Genomic DNA, 16743 nt, shown 5'->3' with positions numbered 1-16743 from the left:
CCGAGTTGCTGGCGCTCTTTTTAACCTGACGGGGACGGCGCCGTTTATAGTCATAAGAAATTCTTTGAGCAATAACCCTCAACTAAGCACCTTCCTTGGATTTGAGTCGGATCCTTGAATTTATTACAATTTTTTTGTTAAATTTTTATCGCTCAAATAAATAAATAAAACTTGTAATTTAATACTAGAGATGAAAAATCTAACGTGAGCTGAAACATTGGTACGTTTCAAAAGACTATGATCCAACAAATAAATTAAAACAAATTTGTTGAAAAAAAAAATCCTAAGGGACAAATCCAATACTAAGACAGCTCGTCAGGTAAGAAAATCGAACTAAAATTTGGTACACCGAGCTGACTGGTTTGGTCTATTTCAATCGCTTTTTGGTTTTGATTCAAAAAATTCCACCTGTGGCCAAAGCATCTTACTCAAATTGAGTAGTGTAAATGTACTTTCTATGCAACAAGTTCGAATCTTCCTTGCCATGTATATTAGTTTCAAACAAAATATCAAGTGCCAAAAAAGAGAGAATAAAAAAACCAGGGGTCAAATTGGAATATGGCACTAAGTTTAGGGATATTGTAAAACATTTCTCATCATTCTGTTCACCAAACGACGTCGTCGCGTCTTTCTTGTTCTAGCGACTCGCAGCCGTGTAGTCGCCATTCTCCAGTTCGAAATGAAACCCTTTTCGGCATAACCAAAAATGCCATAGCAAATCCAGCTTTTCAAATCCTCCCAACGGTGAGTCACTCCGCGACGGAGCAGTTTCTGATCCGTCAATTTCACCGCCTCTCTCCGCCCCGAGATGGCGAGCTTTGTTCACAAACTCGCCAAAAACGCACCGTCTCTGAGAACAGCGGTGTCCCTCAGAACCCATCTCTTCCCCAAACCCACACCCTCTCTTATTTCCCACCGCAGCCATCTAGGCTCGCCCAAATCCGATTGCGCAGAAGACCCAGTTCCTCAATTTGGTCGCACAAGCTTCCACAATGCTGAATCTCCCAACTCCTTTCCCATCTTCCCCAATTTCCCATTTGGGTTTAGCTTAAATCCGATTTCCCCAGCTGGGTTGGAGCGGTTGGCTGTTTTCGAGGCGGTCGAGGTGGAGTCCGAAGATGGAAGGACGATTTGGGCTGACAGTGTGAAGAAGAAGAGGAAGAAGAAGATGAACAAGCATAAGTTAAAGAAGCTCAGGAAGAGTCTTCGCCGCAAGTCCAGAGCTTGATGTGATAGTGAGCAGGTTTAGGATTAGATTTTTGTGAAATCTCAGTTAGGGCTCTACATTTAGAAGTTATTATGCATTGTCTGAGAAATTTGAATGGAATGATCAGCTTGTTTTGCATAAATTATAAAATGTGAGCATTGTTGAGTTTAGAATAAGATTCATTACACTTTTGGATTAACGATCTCATTTTACTAATCAAATTTGCTTCCTTTATTTTGGTTTGCATAAATGTTTATAACGTGTAGTTAATCATGTTTATGTATAATGCTCATGTTAGTATGGTTGAAGAATAGCATTGTCGTGCATTAACGATAAGAATGCATGCGTCTTCACAGATGATTATGTATATGGCTTATATGTGCTAATTTTCAGGTTTCAGTTTCGGTGTTACCTACTTTGTCAATAAGTTCTAATTTCATACTCTCTTACTTGCAGTGTAGTCATCATAAGGTTACATGAAAGATAACCTTGCTGATAGAACACGTGCATTTGACTTCTCTCTCTGTTATTATCCAAATCTCCCACCAGGTTTCTTGATTTTTTTTCTTTGTTGTTCATCTTTCTGAACTTTGATATACAGCATTTAATGATTGTTTGAGATGCAAGTTATACTTTGAAACCAGTTTTGTGGATGTATACTATGAGAGCATTAGAAAGTCCCATAACTGTTAATGCGTGCATTTCTCTCAGGTTTTGTTCATTCCTAGGTTGGTACATTACGATAGGTACCTAGACATAGATACCTAGACTACACTTACATCGTATGACATGAATGTGCATCATTTTGGATTATATGCTTGAGGTTAAGATTACTTCCCTTGATAGCATATTAGACTTTCTTACATTTATAAGCTATATTTAGTGGCCCAAAGCTAGCATTCATGTTGGTTTCCCTACTGTATCCTTCTTTAGTGGTCCTTTTGGTGTTTTCTGGTTTTGCTGAATTGGTTTTTTGACACTCATATATTAGTCGAACATTGATGCACTTATCAATGTGCTTGGGGTTGGGAGCCTTATGTCTACTAACAGTTCAACAGAACATTGCATTTAATAGAAGTTCCACTGAGTCCCCTGTGGTATGAGAGAAAGGAAATGGGTTTGTATATTTTCCCTCTTGAGACGATATAAACTCTAAGAGTATGAGGGGAAGTAAGATGCTTTGTGCTTTGTGCTGCCCTGATACAGGCTGGGCTAAATGCTTGACTTCATGGCACGGTTGTGCTTTGGAATTGTTCCATAGTTCAATACAGCACATAATATTAGAGACACGTTTGATTTGTTTGGAGGTCTTCTTGTATGATAGTGTATCTTTCTTGGCTTTAAAGTTGTATTCTCGCCCATCTACATCCCATCTGCCATCATAACAGATAACATCATAACATCCTGTTATTCTATTTGGTTTGGCAGTTAGCTTGGTTGGATGGTGCTCCCAGATGATAAACTGTCAACTAGATGGGCAAATATCCTTGCCATTTTCCTAAAATGGTGGGATTTATTGTTTAGTATAGGAGCTAGTGATAGGTGCTGTGCAATGAGACAACTACAAAAATGGGGATTTCAAAATTCGAAGTTGTTATCCCTTGATCAAGTAGTTGAGCGGGAAAGCTGAATGTGTATTACCTTGTATAACCGGTGAATCAAATATATTTTGCTTGTTATTATTGAGTTGTCCTCCCTAGCTTGGTTGCAGATATAGTGAGCACCCCACCCCCAAAAAAACACCAAAAAAAAAAAACCTCACCAAAAAACAAGTGTACTACCTGTGTGTGTGTGATTTCGTTGTTCTTAGGAGATGTCTACTTAGTTCATGTTTGAGATCTTCCCTAATTTTGCGGAGCTTCTTTCTGGTGTGTTTCTGATCATCTTCCTTTTTGACAACTCATGCTTCGCTCATGGCTATATCTTTTTGTTGTTGGTTTTAGTAGTAGCTAGCCTTATGTCCTCATTTTGGGTCCTAGGTAATTCATGGTTGAGTATTTATTTACTTACTCAAGTTATCTTTCTTATCTTTTCGACTCAGTTTAGTTGCATTTGAAATTGAAGTGAGTTTGGTTGATATTTATGTTCATAATTTTTTTTTATAAAGTATATGTTTAGGAGAACAGAGATGTATTGCAATTAGAACTATAAGAATGTGTAGTTTCTTAGTTAGTTTTGGCCTCGTTTGGTTTAGAGGATTGGAATATAGAAGTTACTATTTTCAAGGTATGTTGAAGGAAGTCAAAAAGAGAACTTATCAATTTCAATCCTCTCCGAAATGGTAGGATTAGACCGAAGAAGTTTCCTTCGTTCTTAATCCCCTTGTAATCCTAGCAAATGAGAATTCATTCTCACCTACCTTCAAGGAAGTCAAAAAGAGAACTTATCAATTCCAATCCTCTCCAAAATGGTAGGATTAGACAGAAGAAGTTTCCTTCGTTCTTAATCCCCTTGTAATCCTATCAAATGAGAATTCATTCTCACCTACGTTCAATATGCCGTGAATTTAGATGGTTATTTGTTTCATTCCAATCCTAGACACCAAACGAAATCTTAGGATACTATTTACTTTTACTAAATTCAAGAATTGGTTCTTTAGATTTTGGTTCTGAATTGGGTATTTTGAATCTTTGATACATGGAGAAATATAGATAATGTTCGAACATATAGGCCTTCATGAAGCCCATTCCAATCTGGTCTACCGGCATAATTTTTGCTTTTGTTGGTGTTCAAACTTCAAAACACCTAGACCTATCCAATTTGGGAAGGGGAAAAGAAAGAAAAAAGGGGGAAAAAAAGTAGATGTATAAGATGGTGCTATCCACACGTCCATTTTTATTTCTCACACACTCATCCTAATTTTTGACCGTCAGATTGAATGAGTTGAAGAAGATCAATCGACAAAAATTAACAATGGTGTAAGGAAGGTAAAAATGGATGTGTAAATAGCACTACCTGCAGAAGAAACACCCAAAAAGTGAACAAAACTAGAGAGGATTGGCATTGCTGGTAATGATTTGAACATGTGGAGGTTTTGACATTTGATTGATTCATGCCCTATTGATTAAAGTGAGTGGTAATTATGCCTCAGTTAAGTAGCTAACAAGACATTGGTTTGATATGACTAGGTCTAGCAACTGGACACTTAAACATTATAGTTTTGAGACTTTGTCACGTGACTTTATATGATTATGTGATATATTTCACAAAACTTTCTCTCCCTCCCTCCCTCCCTCACTAGAATTCTGATAATCGAAACTTATGTTGAGAACTCAAGAGAAGGTCATAGCGAGACGAGCCGTTCATCATTATGATAGGTGCTAAGTGAAAGTGCAATGATGTATGCCTATCATTGATATGTGATTCATAACATCTGACTATCGATTCACTCATCGGGGAAATGAAGAGTAGGAAACTTGATGTCCTTTGTAGCCGTTTATCATTATGATAGGTGTCAAAGTGGAAGTGCAATGATGCATGCCTATCATTGATATGTGATTTATAACATGACTACCGATTCACTCATGGCGGAAAAAAGAGTAGGAAACTCGCTATCCTTTCTGTAGCCGTTTATCGTTGCGATAAGTGTCAAGTGGAAGTGCAATGATGTATGCCTATCATTGATATATGATTCATAACATCTGACTACTGATTCACTCATGGTGAAAAAGATGAGTAGGAAACTCACCATCCTTTTTGACGCCGTTTATCATTACGATAGTTGACAGATGAAAGTGCATTGACATATGCCTATCATTGGTATATGATTCATAACATCTGACTACTGAATCACGCATGGCAGAAAAGAGTAGGAAACTTGCTCAGCCGTTTATCATTACGATGGGTGTCAAGTAGAAGTGCTAGATGTATGCCTATCATTGATATGTTATTCATAACATCTGACTGCCAATTCATTCACGCAGATGAAAGGAGTAGAAAACTCGTTATCCTTTCTATACCGGGAGGCATCCGCGGGAACTTTTTGTACATGAACCTTACATCCACCACTTGTTTTGAATTTATTAGTTGATAGGATTGCGTTTGATGAGTCAGGTACTGAACTGCTGGCTGAAGAAGCATTCATGTTATCTAGTTTGTAGGGTGGGAAGGTCCATCAAAGGCTCATATCAAGGCTTACATCAAAGGCTTCCACCAAATAGCCCCCACATGAACATGGTAGGGTTCTGCCGTTTCCCTCTTCTGTCAAACCAATGGTTTAAAGTACTCGTAATTAGATCAACATCTCTAATAATTGGTATGGTTTCTCTAATTAACCTAGATTAATGAATTTGCTTGGTGATTAGTGGCCATGTTGGTCCCTCTTTATCCCATCCTCATCATTTTGTAAGATTTTTTGTAGGGAAAAGATTCTGCCACACTTCTTTTTATTTCTCGTCCGACGCCCTCCCGCTTATTTATTCAATACAAGGTCGGAAACAAATATATGGAAATGGATTTAACTTTAGTGGTTAGTTTAATTAATAATATTTTAGCTTCTGATTATCATCATTGATTAGTGTAGACAACTTATGACACACATAGCCGAATGTGAGTTAGTGCATGTCTACCAAGAGAAAAACATGGTAGCAGATGTCATTGCCAATCGGAGCTATAATATGGATCTTAGGTACCATTATTTTGAGAATCCTTCTAATTGGATTAGAACTCGTTTATGATGGGAGTCTCTAAGACTCAAACCATCTGTAATAAGTCGAGCTAGTTTTTGGGGTAATCCCCTTGTGTTTAAAAAAAAAAAAAAAAAAAAAAAAATCTAATCAAACTTACAAGTCTTCATGCAAATAAAATGTCGGTGGTGCATCCTAACAAAAAAGCCTATGTGCAAAATTTGACTTTTTAACTCGTAAAATTGGCATATTAAGAACAATTACGTAAACGATTATCAATTGTTGACAACATTTAATCTCAACGGACCACGTACAAAGCTTTCATACTTGATGACTGGGGGAAACCCACAAATTAGGCAGCCAATTAGGGAGAATCGAACTCCAACAAAATTGAGATTGCTTGATGTGAAGTTGGAAGCTCCCAGCATGTGCAGATCAAAGAAAACATTGGTTGAGAAAAATATGCCAAATGGCAGCTCGCACCTGATCGTCAAGTTTCAAATGCATGTGTCGGTTGCCATATAATTTTCACTCACATGCCTTCGCTCATGCTGAATTGTAATCTTCTTCGGATTTTTGTATCCGGAGCCGACGGATTCGGAGATTCGGACCTCATGCGGTTCTCACTGGTCCACCTCACGTAAATTAAGTGTCTGAATCTCTTTTTCTTTTTTTTCAACGTTCCAAATCTCCTTGTCTTTGGACTCCAAACATAGAGGTCCGGAGTGAATCTCCACTCGCTCATGCTTGCTATGCCTTTTATTTCTGTCACTTTCTCTTCTCATTTCTATTTTTATCGAGAGCAATTTATATGAAACAGATTTCTTATCATCTAGCAATTTAGTCTAATAATGTATTATAGTATAAAGAAAATTTTACACATAATAATATATTATTAAACTGAAACGTTCCACAGCACCTCTTTCCTTAAAAAAAGTTCGATCCGTCCCACCCTTCACAATCAACGGCTAACACTTGCTCTCCCATCCACAATCAACGGCTACGATTCATGGAGACGACAGTCGTATCATCGGTAGGGAATAAAATCGTTGCATGGCAACCCGAGGGAGCAAATTGGACCGACACTATTGGTCTTTCAAACACGTGGCTTCTGAGACGGTTACCGATGTGCCATGTCAGCAGGTGGGCCACGTTTTTGAACAATTCCGGCGAAGTTTGCGGCTAAGAAATTTTAATGGAGAAAAATTGGGGGAAGGATGATATGTTGGGCCTACTTGGGGTTTAGGGGGTTTGATTTTGTGGGCACATGCATGTGCTTCTGTCACGAGCATTTTTAGGTCTAATTAATTGCTTGCTTGCTTGAATTAAATTCAGAAATAACAGATTTCATATGGTTGTCAAGAATTTTTGGCGTTGCTTGCTCTTGAATGCATCACAATTGTGTCACATTTTTAAGTGCCTTGTCCGATTATCAAATTGGAAAGTAAATAATCAAAAATATGATATGGTAAAACTGTATGCGTTACAATTTTTTGATCATTTTCGCCGGATCATTTGTCGAGTCTCTGAAGAAATGTAGCCGTTTTCCGAAATTGTTCCAGCTCATTTTAGGATCGCATAAGAATTGGTTCTAAGAATCGTATTTTGTTGATATAAATCAAGTCAGTTGGCTAGAGTAGTTCAAATCTTCATCTGTATATATATGAGTAGTTTAGAATATCTTCGTGTAAAGAAAATAATTGCATCACTAAATTACAAAGAAAATGATCGCATTACTTAATTATTCATATCATTTACGGAGGTAATACTTACACAAGATGTACTAATGCAAAAGCTTCACAATTATAGAATTTGTTATGAATTTCTTTTAAAATGACTGAAAATGTTTTTAATAAAAATATTTTTGAAACCAATCTTTAATAAGAAAATGCAAGTAAACTTTAGAAAAGCACCTAAAGTACTTCATAGAAGAAGCACATAACTGGTGTTTTCAGTTATTTCAAGAGCACTTCCAAACGAGCTAATAGTATATTCTCGAGAGGTAAAGATTGTATAGGGATTATATTATTTGCATGAGATGTAGAAAATACTCAAAAGGGATGAAAAAAAACCCATCAAACTATATAAATATATATGAATCATTACTGAATCTTTGAATTTGTCACGCCTAGCTAGAGTACTAATTAGTCCTTGGTGTACCTAAAACATTGGTCTTCTTTTTATGTTCATCATGTCTGCTAGCTCGATACTCATAGCATTTCGTTTTTCAAGCTAAAAATAATATATTCATAAAAATTAAAATTGAAAAGTAGTTTGTTCAAACCCATTGCATTTAAGTCAATTTTAGGGGCCATAAAATCCGCCAAAAATATGCAAATAAAGTGGCAAGCATACTGCTAATTAACAATGTCTATATATTCTCCATTTTCACTTATTTTTTCCACCATATTTGGTTGTCTATGTCGGAGTACGATTCTCTCCTCTTCATATTCCTTCGGCTCCAGTTCCCTCCTCTTTCACCTTTCTCTTTTTTTTTTCTCTCTTTATAAAGAAATCAACATCAAGTATTGACATGACTTAATCGTGACCGTTTAAATAATAAAGGATTGGAAGAGAAGGGATTGAAAGAGTGAGAAATTTGAAGAGGAGAAAATCATACTCCGTCCATAGCTTGTGTCACTGTCAATGGCCACGTGAAATGCGACAATGATTTAATAATTCAAAAGAATGTGAAATGCATAAAGGTCTTACCTTAAATTGTGTATCGTCTTAAAGAGTAAAACCTACTCTACCAGCTTAAGTTGATGTTATGCGAAATAAATACAGCATGCAGTGGAGAAATTAATAACCAAAAGCAGGTGTTTTCAATACGCATAGCTGTGGTGGGGTTCATATAGTCTTATGAGAAAAGCACAACTGTTTTACCAAAATTACCTTAAGGATTTGCAAATACAGACCCATAGAAGATCTAATGATCTATCAATTCTATGGTCAGTCCCTCTATTGTGTATGGGCCGCGCGTTGGTACATGCGAGACTCACCTCTCATTAACGGTCAGAAATTATTAATAAGCATATATGTGGGCGACTATGAACTGTTGAGACTTTGAACTCACATCTCTTCAGTTGTTAGAAACTACAAATGCTTGTGTTTGTGACTTTTTTTTTTTTTTTAATGAAGTCTAAGTTATCCCACACCCCGAATCGTGGTAGAACTAACTTATATAAAGTGGGGTCCGAAAAGACAAAAGGCAGTCCAACCCACCTCTCGCTGCATTCAAATGGCACTCCTCCTCCCAAAGTTTTCAACCAGAAAATCTTTCATGTTTTTATTAGTTTCGTGTCTCGAATCCAAAACTAGAGAGTGTTGGCGACTTTGGATTGTTGATGTTTGTAGGACTCTTATTTCATCAAATAGTCAAAAATTGCTCACGTTCACGTGGGTGACTTTAAAACGTTGATGCGTTTAGAAATTATATTAGTTATGCATGCGCGTAGACATCTGACGCTAGAAAAAACCCATAGACAAAAAGAAAAGAGTAACAACGAACATACCCTACTTCACCACTGAACATGAGTAGAAAACAGAAGAGCAGATAAGGTTAGTTTCTGTTAAAGGTATTTGATGACCTTTGTAGCATTATTCAAGGCTTGCTTAACGGCCAAAACTACCCAATTGGATTCCGTAAAGACCTGAAATCACGTAGCAGTTTGGGTCCCACATGTTTCATTTAATCATGCTAATTATCCGCCCCTTTTAAAATCTCTTTATATATACTCCCCCTCCCTCGCTTCTTTCCACTCACAAACACACTTCCTCTCTCTCTACCTTCTCTCTCTTTGCTTGCCTCAGTGCCTTGCACATTCAAAAAAATGCCAAAAATGGCAAGGCCCTCCTCAGGCCCCTCACTTCTCTCTCTCCTCCTCCTCTCTCTCCTCTCCCCAACCTTCATTTCCTCCAGGCCACTTCATCTCCAAGACCCTGAATTGGTAGTACAAGAGGTACAAAGGTAAGGCTCCACAAGTAATTATTTTGTGTTTGTTCTAGAAGTAAGCCTTATACATATCCAAAAATGTTAGCTCGTCGGATTGTGAATTACCACTGACCTTTTCCAATGTGCGTCCCAGGTTCACAATCTGACAATGGATGTTTGATACGAGAATAATTTGCAGAATATATTCCCTAGATTTATATTCTGTCAACATAAGTAAGATAAGAGAATGTTACTCATTAGAATGTGTCACATTTTTGTGGTTGCAGGAATATTAGCGACTCAGTGTCTAGGAGGAACTTGGGCTACTTGTCATGCGGGACGGGCAACCCTATCGACGACTGCTGGCGGTGCGACCCGAACTGGGAGAAGAACAGGCAGAGCCTAGCAGATTGTGCGATAGGGTTCGGAAAGAACGCCGTAGGTGGAAGAGACGGGAAGATTTACGTGGTCACAGATTCCGGCGACGACGATGCTGTGAACCCCAAGCCAGGAACCCTACGACACGCCGTCATCCAAGAGGAGCCATTATGGATCATTTTCCAGCGCGACATGACCATCCAGCTGAAGGAGGAGCTGATCATGAACTCCTTCAAGACAATCGACGGCCGGGGAGCGTCCGTACACATTGCCGGTGGGCCATGCATCACCATCCAGTTCGTGACCAACATTATTATCCACGGACTGCACATACACGATTGCAAGCAGGGTGGGAACGCTATGGTGAGGAGCTCCCCTAGTCACTTCGGGTGGAGGACCGTATCGGACGGCGATGGCGTGTCGATCTTCGGTGGGAGCCACGTGTGGGTGGACCATTGCTCGTTGTCCAACTGCAAAGATGGGTTGGTTGATGCGATTTATGGGTCCACTGCGATAACGATTTCGAACAATTACATGACGCACCATGATAAGGTGATGCTTTTGGGGCATAGCGATTCGTATACCAACGACAAGAACATGCAAATCACCATTGCGTTCAATCACTTTGGAGAAGGCTTGGTCCAAAGAATGCCAAGGTAATTACAAAAAGTAAAATTTAATTAGTGGGACATTAATTTTTTAAATTAATTTGCATAAAGTAGATAGGTTGGTGGTCCATGGCTTTCATGCTTTTAAAATTTTTACTTGATCCTTAATTAGTATTAGTCTTGCTGGCCGCTAATAATGTTAGTAAAAACGGTAAAAGAATAAATTGTTTGTTGTACATTAACAACTGGGCGCAAAAGTCTTCTTCTAAAAAACGGTGATTTAAGTGCTTTTGATTATGACATAGAGTTTCGAGGATTGATTGTGAATAATTAACCTTTTGATTTACATTTGCAGATGTAGGCATGGATATTTCCATGTGGTGAACAATGACTACACCCATTGGGAGATGTATGCCATTGGTGGGAGTGCAGACCCTACAATCAATAGCCAAGGGAACAGATTTGCTGCGCCAGATATCAGATCCAGCAAAGAGGTGAAAACCAATTATGCACATAAGAAAAATGTTACAATTTAATTTGAATTTTATAATTTGTGTTTAACTTGTAATTAATATGTTACAAACTTTGTACGCAGGTGACCAAACATGAGGATGCACCCGAAAGTGAATGGAAGAATTGGAACTGGAGGTCGGAAGGAGACTTGCTGCTCAACGGTGCGTTTTTTACGGCATCAGGTGCCGGAGCTTCCTCAAGCTACGCCAGGGCTTCGAGCTTGGGTGCAAAGCCATCTTCTCTAGTGGGTGCGATTACCACGGCTTCCGGCGCACTCAGTTGCCGGAAGGGCTCTCGTTGCTGATTGCATATCGAGCTTGTGGCCTATTGAAAACGACACTCCTAAAGTGATTAACTGAAGAACTATTCAACTTCAATTAGACATATTTAGGAGGGAAGTGAAAGGAAAACGACATTTCCTCCAAACAATATTTTCTACTTTGTCCCTTTTCTTTTTTACTGTTTTTAAGTCAATTTTCATGATGATTACAACCTCGCTTTGTTTCTCTAAGGCTGCATTAGGGTTTCTGTTCAAGAATCTTGATGACCTATAAGAGAAGACAAGTGTTGAAGTGTTGACTATACTAAATTATCAATCTATTTCCTGATATTTGATAATTTTTTTCTTTGTGTTTTTCTCGCTGTTTGACCTTTAGTATTATGCTTTTTACATGTAAATCATAATATGAGATAGAGAAGGGTAACTCGTTAAAAACACAGAAGAACTAAAAACATCGAAATAAACAAATCTGAGTACTTTCAAGTTGAATTTTTTTTCTACTATATATGCATCGTGTAGAGTAGACATGAGAATTCTTCATCATTGAGAGTCCTTAAATCTTCGATTCTTCGTCGCATATTTAGTTCTCAATTCATTCGCTGCGTGTAAATGCAAAAGCATACTATAATTTTCGTTCAAACTTATGTACAATTTAGACCCAAAAGACAAAAAAAAAGGCAGAACAACAGAATCCAATACTTGATTTTCTATAAGGACAAACAGTCTCCCAGAATTTTTGACCAAGAGATACAAATTGCACACCCAACAAGGCATATAGAGCAAAAGAAGATTACATGCCAAAAGTTAAAACAGAATGCCAACAAAGTAAAAAAGAACCTGGCAAAACTGCCCCCCGACAAATAAAAAATTGGGTAGGGCATGGGTTTTGAATTTAAACATTGGGGACTCGATTAGAGCTACGACTACTGAAGGAGAAGACACATGCAAACCCTAAAACTGGACCTCCTTTTGATGGAGCTACCTCAGCCGTCTGCTTTTAGAATAACAGTATTTTATTTGGGGCCTTATTTAGCTACAAGTTACGACCAACCACATCTTTGACAAAGTTGCCGAATTGAGGCAAGCCACGTTTCCAAGCAAACACATGCAGCCACTGTAGAAGGCTACAAAAGTTATCCCTGTTCTTACTTAGCAGGTTGAAATTGACTACATGAGTACGTTCTCACATGGAAAAATGCATCTAGATGATAGCCTGCGGGTATCAGTTATATGATGCAGCTCTTAGGTTTGGAGAGCTCATCCAATGCATCGATTGCTTGTCTTCCCCGTATCAAATGTCGTTGTCTCATTTACGACAATTGTTGATTAATGAAAAAAACATTGAATTTAAAGCTCTACGAAACTTCATATGTTGTCATTTTTCTATACAAAAGTTCAAATTCGTATAAAAGCAACAAGTTGAAAGTTCAAAATGTGATACATCATGAGAAATATAGAGACATTACATGTCTATAAGTGTGAGCGAGTGATAATTTTCCTGTCGTGTTTAAGTTAACAATTCATAAGATTAAAGAAATGTTTTGGATAATTTGTCTAATATCAGAGTGTGTAGTTATGATTGATACGAAGTTTGAGGGAGTGAAGGGGACCAAAGAGGTTAAGCATTTTGAAGTGCATGCAATGAGGTAGCCATTTGGACCCAACCATCTGGCAGACATTAGCGGAAAGAAACCTAATTGGAACACGACTAAGACCAATAAACTAGGTCCCCTTTTACCCCAAAACCACATGAGTCTAAAGACGATTACAAGTTTGAACCAAAAAGCAAAACTTTCATTGGCATTAGCTTTACATACAGGGCAGGGCTCAGATGAGTATGGATGTCCAAAGAGCGAGATGCTTGACGAAACGCCTTTAAGAATGAGACAAGGTAAGGAGCTAAGGGAAACTAAGGAAAATAACGGGCATACTTCATCTTGCCAAAGGGAGAACTTCTTGAATCCGACATTAATGAAATTTGATTAGGAACTAAGAAGCCGTGCATTTTTGCCCTAATTAAGCAAGGGACATGTCGCACATCTATTAAAGTTAATTTATCATTTTTGTATTTATACCCATGCTAAACTGAAGTCAGTTGTTAGAAATTGTAGTCTCTTAGCTTAATCTCAAAGAGGGTGAAACTTCTCTCTACAAGATTAACGAAGCTTAAGTCGCACCGAAGAATTCAAAATATCATGATACTTATTTTATTGACAGTAATGTTATAATTGCTATTTGTACACAGTAAACCGACCTCTTTCCTTAACTTTCTATTTTAGCAACTGATATGACTATGCCACGTCAATTAATAAATATCGTTACGTATATTTGATTTTTCGTTGTATTCTTTTTTTTATTTTTTTCTTTCGGCGGTTATGCTTAAAATTACGCAACGTGAAGGAGAGAAAAGAATTGGGAAACATAATGAAGCCAAGCCATCATGGACAGATCCAGTTGCCAGTTAGCCTAGCCCATTTTGGTGAGGATCAACCACTTGAACGTGATTAGGCCCTTTGCCAAAGGCCATTGGATTGAAAACCCCATTTCTCGGCAGGGAGTGCAAAAACTGTGACAACGAACCCATGAGGTTAAAAAATAAATTAAAGGTTATTTCATATATATGGTATTCATACCGTTACTTACAACAGAGGTGGAATCATGAAGGTACCAGGATGGTTCTACGCCGATATTTTTTTCACGCAGAAAAGTCTAGTATTATACTTATGATTTTCAAGGTTTTTTCTTAAACTCAGGACCCCAATTCGACGTTTTTACTTTAATTTCTTTTATCGGTTTGATTGGAGGTTGGTGGCTCCTACAGAGTTAGGCAATCCGTTTTTTTTTTTTTTTGGACTTTGAGGAGAAGTCTGGTCTGGGGATCAGTGGAAGGAGAGAGAGGAAGAAATTCATAAAGGTTTAGGGTTTAGGTTTAAGGAAAAGGATGATGAAGACAACACCATACCAAACTCAAACGACGGTGGTCAGTTCCTCACCACACGAGATGCGGCAAAATAATTTTTGTAAGATCAGGAGAGCATTTCGTATTGAGACTTTTGTGTCCCTTTTAGGCTAAAATTCTGACTCTATTCTTGACTTACGAATTGGTGATAGCTAACAAAATATACCAACATGTTATTAATATAGTATTAAAAATACAAGTAATGCATCTGTCGTTTAATAAAGAATGTCGTTATACACAAAAATTTCTAAAATATGATAAAGGATTAAGTATAACATGACCTCAAATTGTTGTTCACATCTAAGTGCCTTTACCTAAATTCTATTCCAATGAAACCTAGATTTTAAATTTTACTACAAAATGCAACGTGGATTATATACAGCTCAAGTGTGTCTACCATCCCGTTCAGAAAGTTGCATGTGCTTTACTAATAATCTTTAAAAAAATGCGTCGATTTTTAAATGTCAAAAATACAATTTAAAATGATCATGTGCGAATCACACGCAACTTTTTAGAGTGTTGTTTATGCGTCGGTGTCACATTGTTTCTAAGTTTGGCATAAAATTCCCATCCTCCTTGCTCCCTCCCTACCCAAGGAGCCATGCAGGAGTCCTCTGCCTGCCACTCCACATTTAGCTCTGCAGGTTGCTTTCTTCCTCCCAACTTCTAAGAAAGTTGAAACACACCTCTGAAAAAATATGATCGTGTGACTCGTATTCCACTGCTCACAATATAATCAGAAATTAAGATTAAGATTAAGATTGATACCTTATTTTATTTAATTCTAATTTTTCTAGTGTTTTCCATCCTCATTGTGTCTAAAATAAACAAAAACCAAACCTCATTCATGCCACATTGGGTTTGTTTGATAGGCTGGTTGTGATAGTTGTGACTAATTAAAATAGACTTGAGTGTGTTATCTAACCTGTTATTGTACATAGATTACAGGTCCTGTCTTATAAACCTAACCAATCATTGCCGATCCAATCATATTCCTACAACTCAATTCCATCCACGGAACAAAACATGCCCTTCGATTTTTATATTCCTTTTTAGTAGGTTCAATGAAATATCTGATGTATCACCAAAATTTTTGTTTTTGAATAAAAGAAAACATGAACCACACAACATATTTTCAATATTAGATAAGATAAAAAGATAGAACAAAATATAAGTTGTTTTTGGTTTGCCTAAAATTGAGAGTATGTACGCCAGTACCTGCCTTCCTGGCATCGCGTCGCACCACCCTGCACTCGTTTTTCTATTTGTTTTTCTTTTTTCGTTTTGGAGCAAGTCAAAACACATCGACCAACTTAAAATAGCAAGTTTTATAGACGCTAACGTTTTGTACTAATAATACAATATTATATGAAGAGAAAAAAGTATGAATAATGTTATATTATTGGTGCCAAACACTACAGTAATTGTGTGACAGCCCATCCCGAAATATTTGTATCGATGGCATGGAATGACGATTTTGTCCTTGGACGTTAGTTGGTGTCATGGGTAATTTTTTTTGGTTGGTGACTCAACTGGACATCACACACACACGCGCACACACACATACCGTTTCCCGTAGACTCTCTCTCTCTTTTCTCTCGGATTTTCTTCCATTTTCGTACAATTGTACGGACAAACCTCAAACCAACCCTTCAAATTGCAGATTGAGATCGTTGTTGGTGTTTTTGAACTCCTTGCAAGCTTAGGAGTTGATCTATACATTTGGTTGGACGTGAAACCTTGGAAAACCATTGTTTCTCGCGAGCTCCGATTTGGGTACTGTTCATGCAATCGTGATCATAAAGTTTTTAGAAGTTTTTAAGCTTCTAGGGAGATTTAGAATGTCTTCAAAAAGCTCGGAGAAGAAAAACGAAGTGTTTTGGACGTCGGAAAGTTCAGTTTGGCGAATTTCAAGTTTGGCCGGATTATCGTGGGTTTTCCCGGCGAGATTCGGTTGGATTTAAGTTCCAAAAGTGGTAAGGTTTTGTTCTACTCGTTGTAAGCTTCATTTTGGTACAAATTTCATGGAATTGAAGAAGATATGAAGTTTTGAAGTTTTTCAAAAAACCGGCGAAAATTCAAGTTGCAGACGGCGACGACCGGCGAGACTTACCGGAGAAGACGAAGAATATTCCGTCAACTTTGACGGAATATACTAACAATGTTAGGTATATATAACGGTATATTCCATTTTTGGACAGAATATTCCCTAACGCCGTTAGGGTTTCCGTACGTGTGC

The 16743-nt window shown here is 37.8% G+C and overlaps 1 protein-coding gene across 1 annotated transcript; it reads left to right on the top strand.

Annotated features, from left to right (window-relative positions):
* Window positions 1–9601: 9601 nt before the first annotated feature.
* LOC137709684 (probable pectate lyase 18) lies at window positions 9602–11899 on the top strand. Its single transcript, XM_068448669.1, has 4 exons — window positions 9602–9802; window positions 10054–10800; window positions 11108–11246; window positions 11348–11899. The coding sequence occupies exons 1-4, from the start codon at window positions 9666–9668 to the stop codon at window positions 11567–11569; spliced, it is 1245 nt and encodes a 414-aa protein (XP_068304770.1). The 5' UTR covers window positions 9602–9665; the 3' UTR covers window positions 11570–11899.
* Window positions 11900–16743: the final 4844 nt, after the last annotated feature.

Source organism: Pyrus communis, chromosome 12 (assembly GCF_963583255.1).
Source record: "Pyrus communis chromosome 12, drPyrComm1.1, whole genome shotgun sequence".
Lineage (NCBI taxonomy): Eukaryota > Viridiplantae > Streptophyta > Magnoliopsida > Rosales > Rosaceae > Pyrus > Pyrus communis.
The sequence above is the reverse complement of the archived record's forward strand: the minus strand, read 5'-3'. Positions and strand labels throughout refer to the sequence as shown.

Coding starts and splice junctions, on each gene's coding strand:
- LOC137709684 (XM_068448669.1), top strand. CDS start 9,666: ATGCCAAAAATGGCAAGGCCCTCCTCAGGCCCCTCACTTCTCTCTCTC. Junction 10,801..11,107: donor TTGGTCCAAAGAATGCCAAG/GTAATTACAAAA, acceptor TTACATTTGCAG/ATGTAGGCATGGATATTTCC. Junction 11,247..11,347: donor ATATCAGATCCAGCAAAGAG/GTGAAAACCAAT, acceptor CTTTGTACGCAG/GTGACCAAACATGAGGATGC.